Genomic DNA, 16880 nt, shown 5'->3' on the forward strand with positions numbered 1-16880 from the left:
GTAAAACTATGTTCTCTAGTCGCCGATTCCTTTAGCAGGTTTATGGAAGGCTCTGGCTTAAAGGTGCCCACCAGAATCAGCACAACTATCACTTGTACTTTTAAAGCCATTGAAAACTCTATGATCACATTGTTCAGAGTGTAATTTCTAGCCTAGTAGCCTGGTCTGGTTTTACTTCAGCCAAATTGTCACTTGACAATGAGGAAAAAAGCAGAAAGGTAGCACAACTATCTCTTCCATTTAATTTCTATATATATCTCTCTGTCTAACAAAAGGTTACAAAAATGTGACAAACATTAAAATCCAGAGCAGACAATGGTATAGTGGTAATATATTTCCTACTCCTTTATTTCCTCATAAAAATCCTTGACATTTATGTACTGTATTTACAAACTTTGTACAAAAGTGATAATACCTCTTTCAAAGCCAACCAGGACACACACACACATTCACATTCACACACACGCACACACACACACACACACATTGAAGACTTAACATTTTTCTTCTTTGGTCTCTTCAGGACCATGTCATCATACATTGGTGTTTTTTGACTGTGGTCAATCAGACCAAGCCTCTTCAAAAGCATCCATTACAGTTGTACTGTTAACACCCCACTGGTCCTTCCAGGGTAGGAGGTGCTTGTAGAGGAAGGTGTGGACGGGATAATCCTTTTGGAAAGTTCACGATGGTGTCGATTCCCAAACAACGTCGGCATTCACATGTAATTTAGCTGTCAACTGATGGGCTCATAGACAGAACAGAAGTCTTAAACAAGAGCTCTCTTGGTTGTTGTAGAAGAATGTCCATTGATTCCTCCCAACACATGACTGTCTCCCATAGTGCAAAACCTTGAAATCAAATCATTAGTGACGTCTGCTTAAAAGTACCTAAGTGGGCATTGCTTTCCTCATGGCAAAAATACATCATACGGTGTGTTCAAAGCACTTTCTTTGGTAGAAAATAAAATGTTTATTTCATACCTCAATAATCTTAGAAAACCTTCTCAAAGGAGACTGTAAAGGACTTTAAATGCCAGATCTATGTCTGGATACACTGGTCTAGGAATCTATTGACTTAGATGTAAGGCAAACAGTTGATAAGGTATCTGTTTAGCAAACTCACTCTCAGCAGATCTGTGATATAGCAACAAAAAAGTCTCAATTGCCTCACATTTTCTCATCTCAATTGCTTTGAATGGCTGAAATAAATAGGAAATAACAACGTCCATCCCCTTTACCACTAGGGGGTTGGAGCATAGCATTAGTCTCTCTAGACAGTACAATACAGCCGTTGGTTGGTTTAAGGATTTGACCCACAAGATGGCCGCCCGAAGAACACAGCGTCAGGGCAAAGAGGAGAGTTGAAGTCTGCGACCACTGTCGGCGTGAAACACTTGGTCACACAGCAACCATTACAGCACGGCCAGGTCGTGGCAGGACTTGGAGCGAACCTTCAGCGCCATCTTCTTGTTGTTCTTGGCCACCAGGCGGTCCAGGAAGCGGCGGGCCTTTTTGGCGAGGCTCTCCTTGCGCTTGTAGACGGAGCGCCGGCGTTCGTTGGTTTCCTTGCTGTCTCGCCGTAGGCGGATCTGCCGGACGATGCCCTCAAAGAGCTCGTGGACGTTGTGGTGGAGCGAAGCGGATGTCTCGATGAACTTGCAGTCGAACACCACGGCGCATGCACGGCCCTCTGGGAGAGAGCAGAGCACAGAGGAAGAAGAGGTCATACGAGAGGTGTTTACATGTGGGAGGGGTACGTTTGATTCTTTATTAGGCAGGGATCAGGTGAAACTCGTAACATAAATACATTTGATTCATCGCACCAGAATTAGCAAAGCTTATTCTCATCTGCAGAACAGGTTAAATATCAAAACATTGACCAAATCATCAAGAATTACGGTGACATTGTAAAATACAGTGTTAGTGTATGAGATGTGTGCTGTAAATTCAACTCATGGAATATTAAGGGAACAACTTATAGTATGTTGTGTGGACTGCAACATTTAATATATGATCATGTTCTGTAGTTGTAACTTTTGCTTGTTTATTTGACTATGAAGGCCACAGAAAGTGCAGTACAGACTATTGTATGCCAAACTGTTTGTCTCTTTTATAAGCAGAGTGCTGCTCATATTGTTAAATGGCTCTCATCAAGTCACTGTTCAGAAGGTGTGGAGAGACGCTTTAATGATTACATTATTAGAATCAACGTTACCTTCTACAGCCACTTCTCTGGAGCGGACCAGGTCACTTTTGTTGCCCACGAGGATGATGGGAATGTTCTCGGCCTGCCGTATGCGCCGCAGCTGGATGCGTAACTCAGAGGCACTCTCGAAGCTGCTGCGGTCCGTGATGGAGTAAACTATGACGTAGGCGTTGCCCACCTGCATACAGTAGTCCTGGACCCATTTCTCATCCTCCTCCTGAGAGACACAGACAAAGAAGTGAGAGAGAAGTTCAACATTCACCAACAACAGCCATATTTGGGTGCTCGTCCAGGATCTGGACTTTGATGGCACCCTTTTTTTCCCAATACTCTATAAGAAGGGCAATTCCAACCAACTCAATGTACCAAGTGCACATGTTGATCAGGAGCTCGCCCGGGGAATTCCTGTTAGTTCTCTTATTTACTGCAGACAAGTCATGTTTGCATGATTTTAGCTTATTCATCATTCATAATTAATTCATTAACATTTGCTTCATTCATGTGTCCGACCAATACTGGGTCATACATGTGACAGACAAATACCACAAAAGGCTTCTTCTCTAAGCTGAGACATCTTTAGTTCTCAAAACAAGGGTCTGGGCGTACTGCCAAATTGCAGATACTGATAGTGAGGATTCGTTCAGTCACTTGCATGAACACAGAAATTGGTTATTAAAAAAGCACAAACATAACATTTTCCATCACAGCTTAGACTGTTGACAACATTTAATCTATATTTCGTCTTCAATGTTTATTGAAAACAAATACATTTGCACAATAAGCACAGCCATATTAGCATTGACATGAAATCAGTCAAAACACCTCAAAACAAGACATGGTATCAACAACAAGATAAGCTGAAACAAGCCACTTATGATGCCCCTGACTCTTGCTAGCAATCTGAAAAATCCAGAATCACAATAACACGCTGACTTCTACCCCATGGAAGTGCGCACACTGTTTTTGTGACGTTGTCAGCTAGCCCATCTATATAACACCATATAAATGGTCCATCCAATAACTATTTTATAATCTAAAGGTTCTTCCTAGACGGGTTCTACAGAGAACTGTTTTATCTTTGGATTCTTTCCAGAACCCTCCATGAACGGTTCCGCCAGCTTTATTAGCCTTAATCTTTATGACAATACATTACATATATCATACGACCTTTCTTTGAGAGCGTAGTCATAGCCTAACACAGTGGTGTTAGGAAACTCCAGTCACATTATGCTGACATGCAGATTGATGTGTAATTCCTATTGGAATCCAGCCAGAGTGAGGATATCCAACAATTGGAACATTTAATCACCTGCAACCTGCATTTAGAATGACTGCCAGGATAGGAGAGATTGATAAATGAGACAACCTAAATCCTCTCATTTGGAATTACTGTCTCAGTAACGGGTGAAATAAATCCAACTACTAACATATTGGATTAGCTTGTGTAGCATAAGAGTAATTAACTAATCAATATACATGCAAAAACAGATATTTATTTTGCATGTATCAACCTGCAATAGTGTATGCTGAGAAATGTGATATTGATGGGCATGGTTTTGAGTATTCCCATATAGATACAGTTTAAAACATCACACCTATCTTTTTAAACTGATCAGATAACTCAAACTCCTGTTGATAAACATTAATGCTCAGGCCCTATTTTTAAAAAGGGAAAAATTACAATATAAAACTTATTCAGATTCAGAGGGTTCTATGCAATGTTGTGCTGCTTTTATTGACTTGGCCAAAGCTTTTGATACGGTAGACCATTCCATTCTTGTTGGTCAAGTAAAGAGTATTGGGGTCTCTGAGGCCTGTTTTGCTAACAACCTCTCTTAAAGAGTCCAATGGTTAGGTCAAAACATCTGCTGTCTCAGCTACTGCCTGTCACCAAGGGAGTACCCCAAGGCTCGATCCTAAGCCCCACGCTCTTCTCAATTTATATAAAAAAAACAGCACAGGCAGTAGGAAGCGCTCTCATCTATTTAAATGCAGATGATACTGTCTTGTACTCAGCTGGCCCATCCCCGGATTTTGTGTTAAACACTCAAGGTAATGTTGTTCGGTAAGAAGAATGCCCTTCCCCTCTGAGGGTTTAGATCTTGAAGTAGTCACCTTATTCAAGTACTTGGGAGTATGGCTAGATGGTAAACTGTCCTTCTCTCAGCACATACAGTGGGGCAAAAAAGTATTTAGTCAGCCACCAATTGTGCAAGTTCTCCCACTTAAAGAGATGAGAGAGGCCTGACAGACAAAATGAGAAAAAAAAATCCAGAAAATCATATTGTAGGATTTTTAATGAATTTATTTGCAAATTATGGTGGAAAATAAGTATTTGGCCACCTACAAACAAGCAAGATTTCTGGCTCTCACAGACCTGTAACTTCTTCTTTAAGAGGCTCCTCTGTCCTCCACTCGTTACCTGTATTAATGGCACCTGTTTGAACTTGTTATCAGTATAAAAGACACCGGTCCAAAACCTCAAACAGTCACACTCCAAACTCCACTATGGCCAAGACCAAAGAGCTGTCAAAGGACACCAGAAACAAAATTGTAGACCTGCACCAGGCTGGGTAGACTAAATCTGCAATAGGTAAGCAGCTTGGTTTGAAGAAATCCACTGTGGGAGCAATTATTAGGAAATGGAAGACATACAAGACCACTGATAATCTCCCTCGATCTGGGGCTCCACGCAAGATCTCACTCCGTGGGGTCAAAATGATCACAAGAACGGTGAGCAAAAATCCCAGAACCACACGGGGGGACCTAGTGAATGACCTGCAGAGAGCTGGGACCAAAGTAACAAAGCCTACCATCAGTAACACACTACGCCGCCAGGGACTCAAATCCTGCAGTGCCAGACGTGTCCCCCTGCTTAAGCCAGTACATGTCCAGGCCCGTCTGAAGTTTGCTAGAGAGCATTTGGATGACCGAGAAGAAGATTGGGAGAATGTCATATGGTCAGATGAAACCAAAATATAACTTTTTGGTAAAAACTCAACTCGTTGTGTTTGGAGGACAAAGAATGCTGAGTTGCATCCAAAGAACACCATACCTACTGTGAAGCATGGGGGTGGAAACATAATGCTTTGGGGCTGTTTTTCTGCAAAGGGACCAGGACGACTGACCTGTGTAAAGGAAAGAATGAATGGGGCCATGTATCGTGAGATTTTGAGTGAAAACCTCCTTCCATCAGCAAGGGCATTGAAGATAAAACGTGGCTGGGTCTTTCAGCATGACAATGATCCCAAATACACTGCCCGGGCAATGGCTTCGTAAGAAGCATTTCAAGGTCCTGGAGTGGCCTAGCCAGTCTCCAGATCTCAACCCCATAGAAAATCTTTGGAGGGAGTTGAAAGTCCGTGTTGCCCAGCAACAGCCCCAAAACATCACTGCTCTAGAGGAGATCTGGATGGAGGAATGGGCCAAAATTCCAGCAACAGTGTGTGAAAACCTTGTGAAGACTTACAGAAAATGTTTGACCTCTGTCATTGCCAACAAAGGGTATATAACAAAGTATTGAGATACACTTTTGTTATTGACCAAATACTTATTTTCCACCATAATTTGCAAATAAATTCATAAAAAATCCTACAATGTGATTTTCTGGATTTTTTTTCTCATTTTGTCTGTCATAGTTGAAGTGTACCTATGATGAAAATTACAGGCCTCTCTCATAATTTTAAGTGGGAGAACTTGCACAATTGGTGGCTGACTAAATACTTTTTTGCCCCACTGTATCCAAGCTGCAGGCTAAGGTTAAATCTAGACTTGGTTTCCTCTCGTAATCGCTCCTCTTTCACCAGACTAACCCTGATTTAAGGTGACCATCCTACCTATGCTAGATTACGGCGATGAAATGTATAAATCGGCATGTAAAGGTGCTCTGGAGCGGCTAGATGTTCTTTACCATTCCGCCATCAGATTTGCCACCAATGCTCCTTATAGGACACATCACTGCACGCTATACTCTGTAAACCGGCCATCTCTGTATACCTGAGGCAAGACCCACTTGTTGATGCTTTTTTTTATAAAACCCTCTTAGGCCTCACTTTCCCCTATCTGAGATACCTACTGCAACCCTCATCCTTCACATACAACACCCGTTCTGCCAGTGACATTCTGTTCAAGGCCCCCTAATACACATCCCTGGGTCGCTCCTCTTTTCAATTCACCGCAGCTTGTGACTGGAACGAGCTACAAAAAACACTAACTTAACAGTTTTATCTCCATTTCTACATTCAAAGACTCAATCATGGACACTCTTACTGACACTTGTGGCTGCTTCACGAGATGTATTGTTTTTTCTACCTTTTTGCCCTTCGTGCTGTTGTTTGTGCCTAACAATGTTTGTACCATGTTTGTGCTGCTACAGTACTATGCTGTGCTGCTGCCATGTTGCTACTGTGTTTTTGTCATGTTGTCTTGCTAACATGCTGTGTTGTCATGTGTTGCTGCCAATGTGTTGTCGTCTCAGGTCTCTATGTAGTGTTGTGGTGTCTCCCTTGTCGTGATGCGTATTTTGTCTTGTATTTTTTTATCTCCCGTCCCAACAGAAGGCCTTTTGCTCTTGGTAGGCCGTCATTGTAAATAAGAATATGTTCTTAATTGACTTGCCTAGTTGTACAAAGGTTATAAATAAAATAAATACATGTAAAACCCTTCTTGCCTTCCAAAGAATCTGTTTTAACATCCGAAGAACCCGTTCTTCCAAAAGCGGTTCATTGGATTAAAAAGTTTGCCTTAGAAAAAAGGGTTCCAAAAGGGTTCTTTGTAATGTAGCATGTGTTTTCTGTTGTTATAATTGAATCATTGAAGCCACCTTTGATGTCAAAAATGCACTCATGAATTCAAAAGATAATTGAGATAAGTGATGGTCAACATTAAGTTTTAACGTCGTTATTCGAAAAAGCACTAAGCTAAGTTGACTTATATGCATTTGTGAATACAGAACTCTGGTCTCCAGGGATGGTTATTGGTCAAACATCTGACGTTCTGCTTGTAGTGACACTTGGTGCCCTTTAACACATTGAAACCACTGTCTTTATAGACATCCTTATCTCCCTATATCTCCTCTAACCCGGTACAGACAAGTCAACATGTGGCTTGGCCTGCACGCTTCACTCCCCAGCTGTAATCAATACTGGAGTAATTAAGCCCCACAGCCATCAGTGTCCCATACAGACACTCGCCTAATGCCACTGGAGCCACCACTCACTGTCTCCAGCACAGCCAGGATTCGCCCCACTTCAGCTCGACTCAATGGAGTTTAGCTATAGGCACACAGTGTGAGCACATATATTTTTATACAAAACCGAGGGAGGGGCAGGGCTGTCCCTTGGTATCATAGTTGTTTAGAATGGAGCCTTATGGTTCGGCTGGCACAAGCAGATTTGTGTCTTTGCTCTACCTGTGTTCTTAAGTAACACTGAGTAAGATTAAGTTATATAAATTAGAAAGCTTAAAGCTTTCAGTCTGTTTTTTTGATGTGAGACTATATCATATTCTCTACTGTGCAATGCATTTTTGTGACAAAGATGTTGATGGTTGGTGTTGTGTCATACCTGTTTCTCGTTCTCCCAGGTGTCCATGACGATGAGGGTGGTCTCCTCTCCATCTACAATCATGGTTTTCTCATAGGTGTCCCCTAAACAAACAAAACAACCAGGAAAGAGAATAGAAAATATATTATTTCCTACTGTACCTCAATAACGTTAAGGGAGTCTAGACATAAGGGAGTCTAGACATTGCAACCTAGGGTAAAAATATAAATACAACTTGTTTTATTCTTGTAGATAAATTATACTTCTTTCTTTATGTCAACTCCTTCAAACATATCTACAATTGGTTGCAGCCAGCAGGTGTGATGGAATTTGGTTCTCTTTCTCTCTAAATATAGGCTTGTTCTTTGTGAATGGAGACCTGATGGAGACTCAAGGGTCAAAACCTTGTAGACTGCTGTCAATAAACCACATGAGAGCATAGATTTCAGTGTGCAGAATCTCTTTTTTCCTCATGCTGAATCATTTATGCCATGTCCATTTTAAGGTTATGACTTTAGAAACTAAAATATGGAGGTGTTTTACGAATTTGGTTATATATAAATATTTGACATACAATAACTCTACACTTGTGTTTATCCCTACTACTGCTAAAATGTGCAATATAGCTATTACACTTCACTACCATATCATCATGACCATGGAATATAAGCCGCGGAAAACACCACTGAGCCATGTCTAGTTTAGTCTGATTAGATCATCCTGGCAAGACTAAAACACACTTTGGCCAAAAGTGAAAAGAACTTGTTACATTTTCCCGTCAACCATAGCCTTATTGTAAAAGCTGCTGCACAAGACAAGGACAAATGGCCCGTCAAAGCCTTGAGAAGTTGAGGTCTTTGAGTTGAAGTGACAAATCTAGGTTTTTGATTTGATTTATTAGGATCCCCATTAGCCGACGCCAATGGTGACAGCTAGTCTTACTTGGGTCCGACACATAAAGAAAAATAAATGACAGACAAAAGACTACCATTTACATACGTTTAAATATGTATGTAGTGCGTGTGTTCGCGTCTATCAGTTACACATACATGTCAGTTCATACACACAAAAAGTCACATGTGGAGAGGTGTTGTGCCGTGAGGTGTTGCTTTATTTTTGTTGAAACCAGGTGAGCTGTTCACTTGAGCTATATGAGATGGAATGGAGTTCCATGCAATCATGGCTCTGTATAATACTGTACGTTTCCTTGAATTTGTTCTGGACCTTGGTATTGTGAAGGTCAGAACCTGTAAACAAGCAAACAAGTAATATGCCTACAATGGAATGAATGTAATTGTAATATCCTCGTACACTTGCCATTCACCACACCAGCTCTAAACCAACCAAGGGGTCCGCTATGAAGAACAGTTAAATTGCTGTCAGTGTGACAAGCAAAGTGACCCAAAACTAAAAACAACATGACCAAGTCAGTGACAGGCTGAAAACAGGACAGCTATACACTTTCTCCTGATGATGTCAGAGGGAGGTCTCATGAGGAGAGACTTTACCACTCTGGAGAGATAGGAGCTGCCACACACACACAGCAACCTATTTCCCTGTATATTGCAGAAACTTTTGACCAGGGGCAATACAGCAACATTCAGCTGGGCTGTCTCACAAATATAACTTTATTCCCTGTATAGTGCACTACTTTTGACCAGAGCTACCCCACTAAGGGGAATAGGGTACTACTTGGGACACATCTTTAGCCAGTCACTCCCATCAGCCGACCCGACACGCACAAGTCATGGCAGCATGAACCTCTCACAAACAAATAAAGCAAACCGTGTCTAGGCTACCGTATCAGGCATGACCTAAACGTTTTCATGATTTATTTTGTAAATATTATGACTTTTATCCTGTCCTAGTAAACACTTTCAGAGAAATTGGTGTTTCAAAAAGGACAAACTGCACAAATCACATCACTCAGCAGCACAGCTGGATGCCAAAATGCATGGGTCAATATAAGCTGCCAATCAATGCTTTGAGGTCACTCAGTACTACACATGACAGAGACAAGAGTTCAATCAATGTAGTTGTGACAGGTTAGCCAAGGTTGTTAGGGCCAGGGCAATGTCAGAGACCATTACTTTTACAGTCATTGTTGAAGAGATGCATAAAATGAATTAACTCATTGAATAACTCATTAGTGCTTAGTGTCCATAGATTTTAATTAGCAGATGAGGATGGATGATACTAATAGTTTTTTTAGGTCACTGATAAGACATTGACAAACAACTACTAAATAGTTGTGTTAATAGGCTACACACCATAAATAGCCTCATAATAATCATATTAATTGTGCTTGGTAGAAAAACCCACCTCCCGTATGGTCGTGAGCATCCTTTTCCTGAATGCCAGCAAAGATATTGGCAAGACTCGACTTTCCAACACCGTGGTCTCCTAGCAAAACAACGTGGTACAAACAATCTGCTCCTGAGCCATCCGAGTCATTATCCGAGTCATCAGATGACCAGTTGGCGCGGCAGTGGAGAGACTTGTCTCCGGGATGGTATGAGGCGGACTGGCCAAGCGGAGGGTGATGGGGGTCGGCTGGCGGGTCTCTACCTCTCGTCCCCGGCTGATGAGAGGCAGGGATAGGAGTACTTGCCCTTCTCCGCAAAGTCTCCTTGCCCTCTCTCTGTGTGTGTGTCATCTTAGCGAAAAGGCAAAGAACATCCCTTAAAAATAAGAATATGTAAAATAATCATAAGATAAAGTCCTAATTCACTAGGACATAAGAGTTAAGCTCAAGGTTATTATAGTTCTGTGTTTTTATATTCCTTTTTATTCCTATTAGTTTTGCGATTTATTTGAAATTCAGTTTCGTTTCAGTTTTCAGACCTGATTAGCTAGTTTTATTTAGTTTAAGTTGTATAAAAATATTTGTATTTTATTTTATTTAGGTTCAGTTCTAATGTTAGGGCAAGAAAGTATGTGTGTGCCAGGCTAGGAGTCATTACTGTTGTATAGTCTGCAACTGAGGGGCAGTAAAGTGATGGGTCAGGTCATAGGTTAGGTTAGGTTTACGTTATACAGTCAATCTCAATGTGACTTGGATTTGAAAGGAATAGCGCTGAGACTGATGCAACGAAATATGGTGGAAGGAGTATCTCTCTCGCCCATGTTCACACCAATCCAATGTTTAACTTAATTAAGTAGTACATGTAATCAAGTTATCTGCTTTCCACTGTTAGCTGGTGATAGTGATGCACAAGCTAGGTATTTTTGAAACCATCTCTTAGCCACATTTACCACCGGATTTAGTAGGCTTGAAAACCCCGTCAAAAGCTTGAAAACACTATTGTAATCCCCATTACATTTTTACCCAAAGTTTAGAAAAAAACATAATTCATGATGGTTTTATTTCATTTTAGTTCGTTTTGGAGATACATCGTTTGTTTAGTTGTAGTTTTTCAAACGGTTGTTGATTTTTTTAAATTTCAGGTTACCAAATAGTTTTTTTCATTATTAGTTTTCGTCTCTGTTTTCGTTTACTATAATAAAATTGGTTAGGCTAAATAATATAACAAACCCCTATAATAAACAGTTTATAAACAGACACTGCTCCCGGATTAAAGATAAATTGTAAAACAAACAAAAATATCACGGCCTATGGAGTGTAAATAGCACTGAAACATAATATTGTCTGGAATTTACTCACAACTGTAGCCATGAATCTTCTAATTTTGTCCAGTATTCTCCATTGCAGAGCAAAGCACAGACTTCACCATATAGTAAAGTTTTCTCGGTTCGGGGAGCTGTGTCCGAGCTGTCATTCTGTTCTTGTACCAAGGAAAGCTTCCAATGTATCAATCAGTTTTGTTACAGTGTCCCATCAGCTATTCTATACAAGTGTAACACTATACCCCTGGAGTCATGGCAACATCCTGCAAAGTTCCACAACCCTGTAAAAATGTAAGAGTGGAATCAGGGGTTGCTCGCTCGCCTCTCTTTTTCAATCTCTTCTCTGTATCACACAAGAAGGCATGCACACGCACGCACGCACACACACACACAAAGGCAGACACAATGTTTCAAATCACCTCCTGTAATAACATGCACTGAGACGTAGTCATGGTGTAGGCTAATTTAAATAGGCTATTTTAAAAACTCGAACACCGCTAACTTTGTTGGTCAACAACTAAATCATGTAATGGGGAGGACAATCATTTCAATATGCAATGTTTTGCTTTTATAAATCCATAGCACTTCTTCTAGGAACGCTATTGCACTTCCTGTCCAAAAAGTTGTTGGCTAAATGGTGGGTGCTAATTTCCAAAGGTCATATGGCGTATTTTAATTAGGCTACTTCAGTTTTCTACCTATGGATACTCACCCGTGCTGTAAATTCCGTTTAACGCATGTAGGCAATGCGCGTTCTGGGTGTTTTCAGCGGAGCGTGTCCTTTGAAGATGCGCGCGTGCTTCGAATCAGCCCTCATTCAATTCTCTCATTGCTGCTGCAACTTTTCCCTGTGTGAATCTACTTTAATCTCATCGAAGAACCCACCCCGACTACATGACGTAAAAGTAAGTCACTTCCTGTTCTAGACTGTTAGTTTTCTCTCTATTTTACCACAATAATGTTTACCTCCACGGTGCAGATATCTACTAGGGCAGGGTTTCCCAAACTCGGTCCTGGTGCCCCCCCACCTGGGTGCACGTTTTGGTTTTTCCCTTAGCACTACACAGCTGATTCAAATCATCAAAGCTTGCTGATGAGTTGGTTACATTGCCCAAGCAGGACAGCCACTGCTTTATATACATTTCTATAGAAAATATGGGGACAGGATGTGTCTTGTCCTAAAATCCATGTCTGTTTAGATTAGTCAAATCAAGCCCCAGTGTTGAACTCTTTATAAAGTACAAAAATATCTTCAAAGGGAGCCAAGTCTCCATTAAAAGCACTTTTACAAGTATGCTGCATAGTTTCAGTTTGAGACAATCAGTACACACACACACACACACATCTGTAAATCAGTTCTGTCCTAACACTGTGAGAGGGCAGAGTTCACACCCCTAGCCGCAGACCAGCACTCTCTACCAGGAAATTGTATTCTCTGAGGCTCTGCTGAATCTTTTCCAACTGAAACAACATAAGTAATCAGACCAGTCGGCCGTACGATGGCCAGATGAAGGCCCTACACTGTTTATAAAGCCAGCTTCTTTCCCACACTTAAGTAAATCACAGTCAGAGACTTCCCAAAACTACGGTTACAGGGTCTGAGGAGATTTGTGAAAAGAGGGTGGGTTGGAAGTGGTTACTCTCACTGCGGCACTTACTGTGAAAAGAAAAAGCAAACTATAAACATTCTAAATATTGAAAATTATTTTCTGTTTTCTGTGGCACACTGAAGAATGTGATAATGGGCAATAAATGAGATTCAACTGGCAGTTATAGACCATAAATTATAGCTGAATGAACCCACATCAAATGCTCATACACTACATGACCGAAAGTATGTGGGCACCTGCTCATCGAACATCTAATTCCAAAATCATGGATATTAATATGGAATTGGTCTCCCCTTTGCTGCTATAATAGCCTCCACTCTTCTAGGAAGGCTTTCCACTAGATGTTGGAACATTGCTGCAGGGACTTGCTTCCATTCAGCCACAAGTATTGGTGAGGCCGGGCACTGCTGTTCGGCAATTAGGCCTGACTCGCAGTCGGCGTTCCAATTCATCCCAAAGGTGTTTGATTGGGTTGAGGTCAGGGCTCTGTGCAGGCCAGTCAAGTTCTTCCACACTGATCTCAACAAACCATTTCTATATGGACTTCACTTCGTGCACAGGGGCATTGTCATGCTGAAACAGGAAAGGGCCTTCCCCAAACTGTTGCCACAAATTTGGAAGCACAGAATCGTCTAGAATGTCATTGTATGCTATAGCGTAAAGATTTTCCTTCACTGGAACTAAGGGGCCTAGCCCGAACCATGAAAAACAGCCCCAGACCATTATTCCTCCTAAGGTGATCTTAGGCTCGGCCATGGAAACCCATTTCATGAAGCTCCCGACAAACAATTCTCGCGCTGACGTTGTTTTCAGTGGCAGTTTGGAACTTGGTAGTGAGTGTTGCAACCAAGGACAGACAATTTTTACATGCTACGCACTTATGTGGCCTACCACTTCGTGGCTGAGCCGTTGTTGCTCTTAGACGTTTCCACTTTACAATAACAGCACTTACAGTTGACCGGGGCAGCTCTAGCAGGGCAGAAATTTGACGAACTGACTTGTTGGAAAGGTGGCATTCTATGACGGTGCCACGTTAAAAGTCTTTGAGCTCTTCAGTAAGGACCTTCTACTGCCAATGTTTGTCTTTGGAGATTGCATGGCTGTGTACTTTTTACACCTGTCAGCAACGGGTGTGGCTGAAATAGCCAAATCCACTAATTTGAAGGGGTGTCCACATACTTTTGTATATATAGTGTATGATTCCACACCCAAAATAGGAGAATAAATGTTACTTTTTTGAAGTTCCTTTCTCTTTCAAAGAATATACAAATGATTTGAACCTGAACCCTGGAGGTATTTATTCGAACGTTTTACAATCGATTATTGACCCCAGTTGAGCCATATTACAATGTGGAACTAGGTTTGAGAAGACGGGCACTCAGTGTAACACACAGTCTGGGGTTGCGCCTAGAAGAGCCTAACAGGTTTAAATGCAGCCAAGTGACACTAGTCTGTCACACATCTAAATGGGGAGCCGCTCCTCATGAGGGATGTTTAAGGTCACGGCCATTTCCGGGGTGCATCTGGAATGAACACAACACACATTTAGAACCTTAATGCACACTGAGCACAATTTCCTTATTAACATACTTAGTATACATTTGGAAATGTTAATTGCTTGTGAAGGTTTTGGTGCCATTTTAAAGTGCCCTTCAAAAATGAAATCATGATTAAGTATGGGCTATTCTTGATGGATATTCAATATTTTAGAAACCTACAGTACTGATATAATGTAAAAAAAATTCAATTTCACACAAAATGATTCAGAGGGGTTGGGTCCCTTTCCATTTCCTTACATGCATATCAGGTGTGTTCTCCTATTTACATCCTATGATAGATGTACTGTACTGTGGGCTAATTCAATTCTGATGATGAAGACCTACATTTTACATCCTAAAACTGGCCCATCTGAGTGAGAACAAATGAATGGAAAGTAACATCTCACATTGCCGTAAGTAATTGTAAAAGACAGAATAAACAAGCTGACAGCAGTTTCTCTATGGAAGACTGTATCCTATCACGGAAGAAGGAAAAAACACGTCTGTTTAAATAAACACACTCTCTCCCCAAAAGTGACTTCAGACAATAACAGAGTGAGAGAAAGCAGTTGTGTCTGTGTGGACCCGCTATTTACCAGCCCAGAGAATGATGACTTTGAATCAGTCAGAGTCAGTACAGCTTATTCCATATGGAACATTTGCACTTACAGTTCAACTTCATATTTATAGTTCCCTCTCTGAGGCTTAAAACACGTCAGTGCTAAAATGGTGTCTTTGCTAAGTGAGATTCAGGATGTTTACCGAAAACGTCGTAATTTCTCAAACCCCAATTCAACATTGAATCTCCCTTATATAAAATCCCATGTGAAATGAATGTATTCAGAGGGTGTTGTGTCATTTTGTTTTGGAACAGCCGTAGGGGTGAAATTTGACCACCTTATTACCCTTTAATGTCAGACTGGGATTCCGTGAACACAAGGCTCTTCTGTGCTTCTTCATTTCAATTTAAGATGGCGCTGCAAGTCTGTTCCCAAACCTGGGTAATATTAAACAGCGATACCTCATTACTATTTCCGAGACATCGCTTTTGATGGAAAGAGGAAAGAAGAGGTTAAAATCCTGTCACGTGTATTAGTTTGGTCAAGCTGTTTTTGTGACACTGATAGATGTCTGATAGATAAACAACCCTACAGCTCAGTGGTTGGTATTATGACACTGTCATACTCTTTGCCTAGATTTTACTCAATTTACTATATATTAGTAATAGTTACTTAAATCAAATAATGTAAGTATATGAGTTTTAGTATTTGTTTTAGTTTTAGGGATGCACATTAGACAATGTTCTTTCGGAATTATTTTTAAACCCCCCCCCCCATCAAGAAATGCCTGAAGCCACATTGTCTAAAGTAACCACCCCCATGGCATGGATTGATGACATCACACAGCCTATGAAGAGCAGTAGTGTACAGTTAAGTGCCCCCTGTCAACTTGACTTGACTTGGATCGGGAGGCCTTTGGGAAGAAAGGTTTACATTTTGTGCACTTAAACGTCCAAAGCCTACAACTGAAGATTGATGAGATACGCCTGTTGGTTCGCAAATCAGAGGTGGGTGTCTTATGTTTTACAGATACATGGTTGGGTTCATCTGTTTGTGACTCAGAAATTGAGATAGGCAATTACTCTGTTGTCAGTGAGGATTGGAATCGGAATGGTGGGGGGGACATGTGCTTTACTTAAAACATCAGATCGAATTTAATCGATGCTCGGGAATTGTCTGGCTGGTTATCTGCTTCCCCAAAACCAAGCAGATTTTTTTTGTGGGATGTGTTTCAGGCCGCCCAATCAGAATGAATTTCATCAAACTGTAATGATTCCCTGGTGAAGGGAATAATTCTGTTAGGGGATTTCAATGCTGATGTTTGCAAAAGGATAACCTAACCCACAATGTATTTATGCACTTCTGTAGATCACTTGCTCTGATCCAAATGATAAAAGATCCCACCAGGGTATGTCAAACAGTGCAAAGTACGATTGAGTGGAGTGATAGTCATTGATCATTTTGATCATGGAGTGATAGTCAGGAATCATTGACCATTCTATTACATTTTGCACAAGGAGTGTTTTTAAAGATATATTTACATGTCACAAAACTGTTAGAATCAGAGCACTCAAAAAAATACTGTGTTGAAATGTTTAGGGAGCAAGTGGGTGCAATTGGCTGTCACCTGTGCTGGATAGTGCAAGGGTAGGCAGTGCCTGGGAAGCATTTAAATGTATATTTCTTGATGTGGTGAATGTGATGGCTCTTATTAGACAGGTCAGAGTAAAGGAGAGATTGAGCCCTTGGCTTAATCTTGGGATCCTAGAATGTATCCAAGCAAGGAATAAGGCC

The 16880-nt window shown here is 41.1% G+C and overlaps 1 protein-coding gene across 4 annotated transcripts; it reads right to left on the reverse strand.

Moving 5' to 3' along the window:
• Positions 1 to 319: 319 nt before the first annotated feature.
• On the reverse strand, positions 320 to 12506 carry LOC110494148 (GTP-binding protein REM 1). Of its 4 annotated transcripts, none has more exons than XM_021568924.2 (6): positions 12091 to 12506; positions 11416 to 11659; positions 10074 to 10407; positions 7773 to 7855; positions 2218 to 2425; positions 320 to 1692 (listed from the first exon to the last, which is right to left on the reverse strand). In XM_021568924.2, the coding sequence occupies exons 2-6, from the start codon at positions 11425 to 11427 to the stop codon at positions 1415 to 1417; spliced, it is 915 nt and encodes a 304-aa protein (XP_021424599.1). In that variant the 5' UTR covers positions 11428 to 11659; positions 12091 to 12506; the 3' UTR covers positions 320 to 1414. The 4 variants fall into 4 exon arrangements, with proteins under 4 accessions (XP_021424599.1, XP_021424600.1, XP_036806121.1 ...); XM_021568925.2 differs by having other exon boundaries at positions 10074 to 10432; positions 12091 to 12498; XM_036950226.1 differs by lacking the exon at positions 11416 to 11659 and having other exon boundaries at positions 12091 to 12505.
• Positions 12507 to 16880: the final 4374 nt, after the last annotated feature.

This window comes from Oncorhynchus mykiss, chromosome 17 (assembly GCF_013265735.2).
Source record: "Oncorhynchus mykiss isolate Arlee chromosome 17, USDA_OmykA_1.1, whole genome shotgun sequence".
Lineage (NCBI taxonomy): Eukaryota > Metazoa > Chordata > Actinopteri > Salmoniformes > Salmonidae > Oncorhynchus > Oncorhynchus mykiss.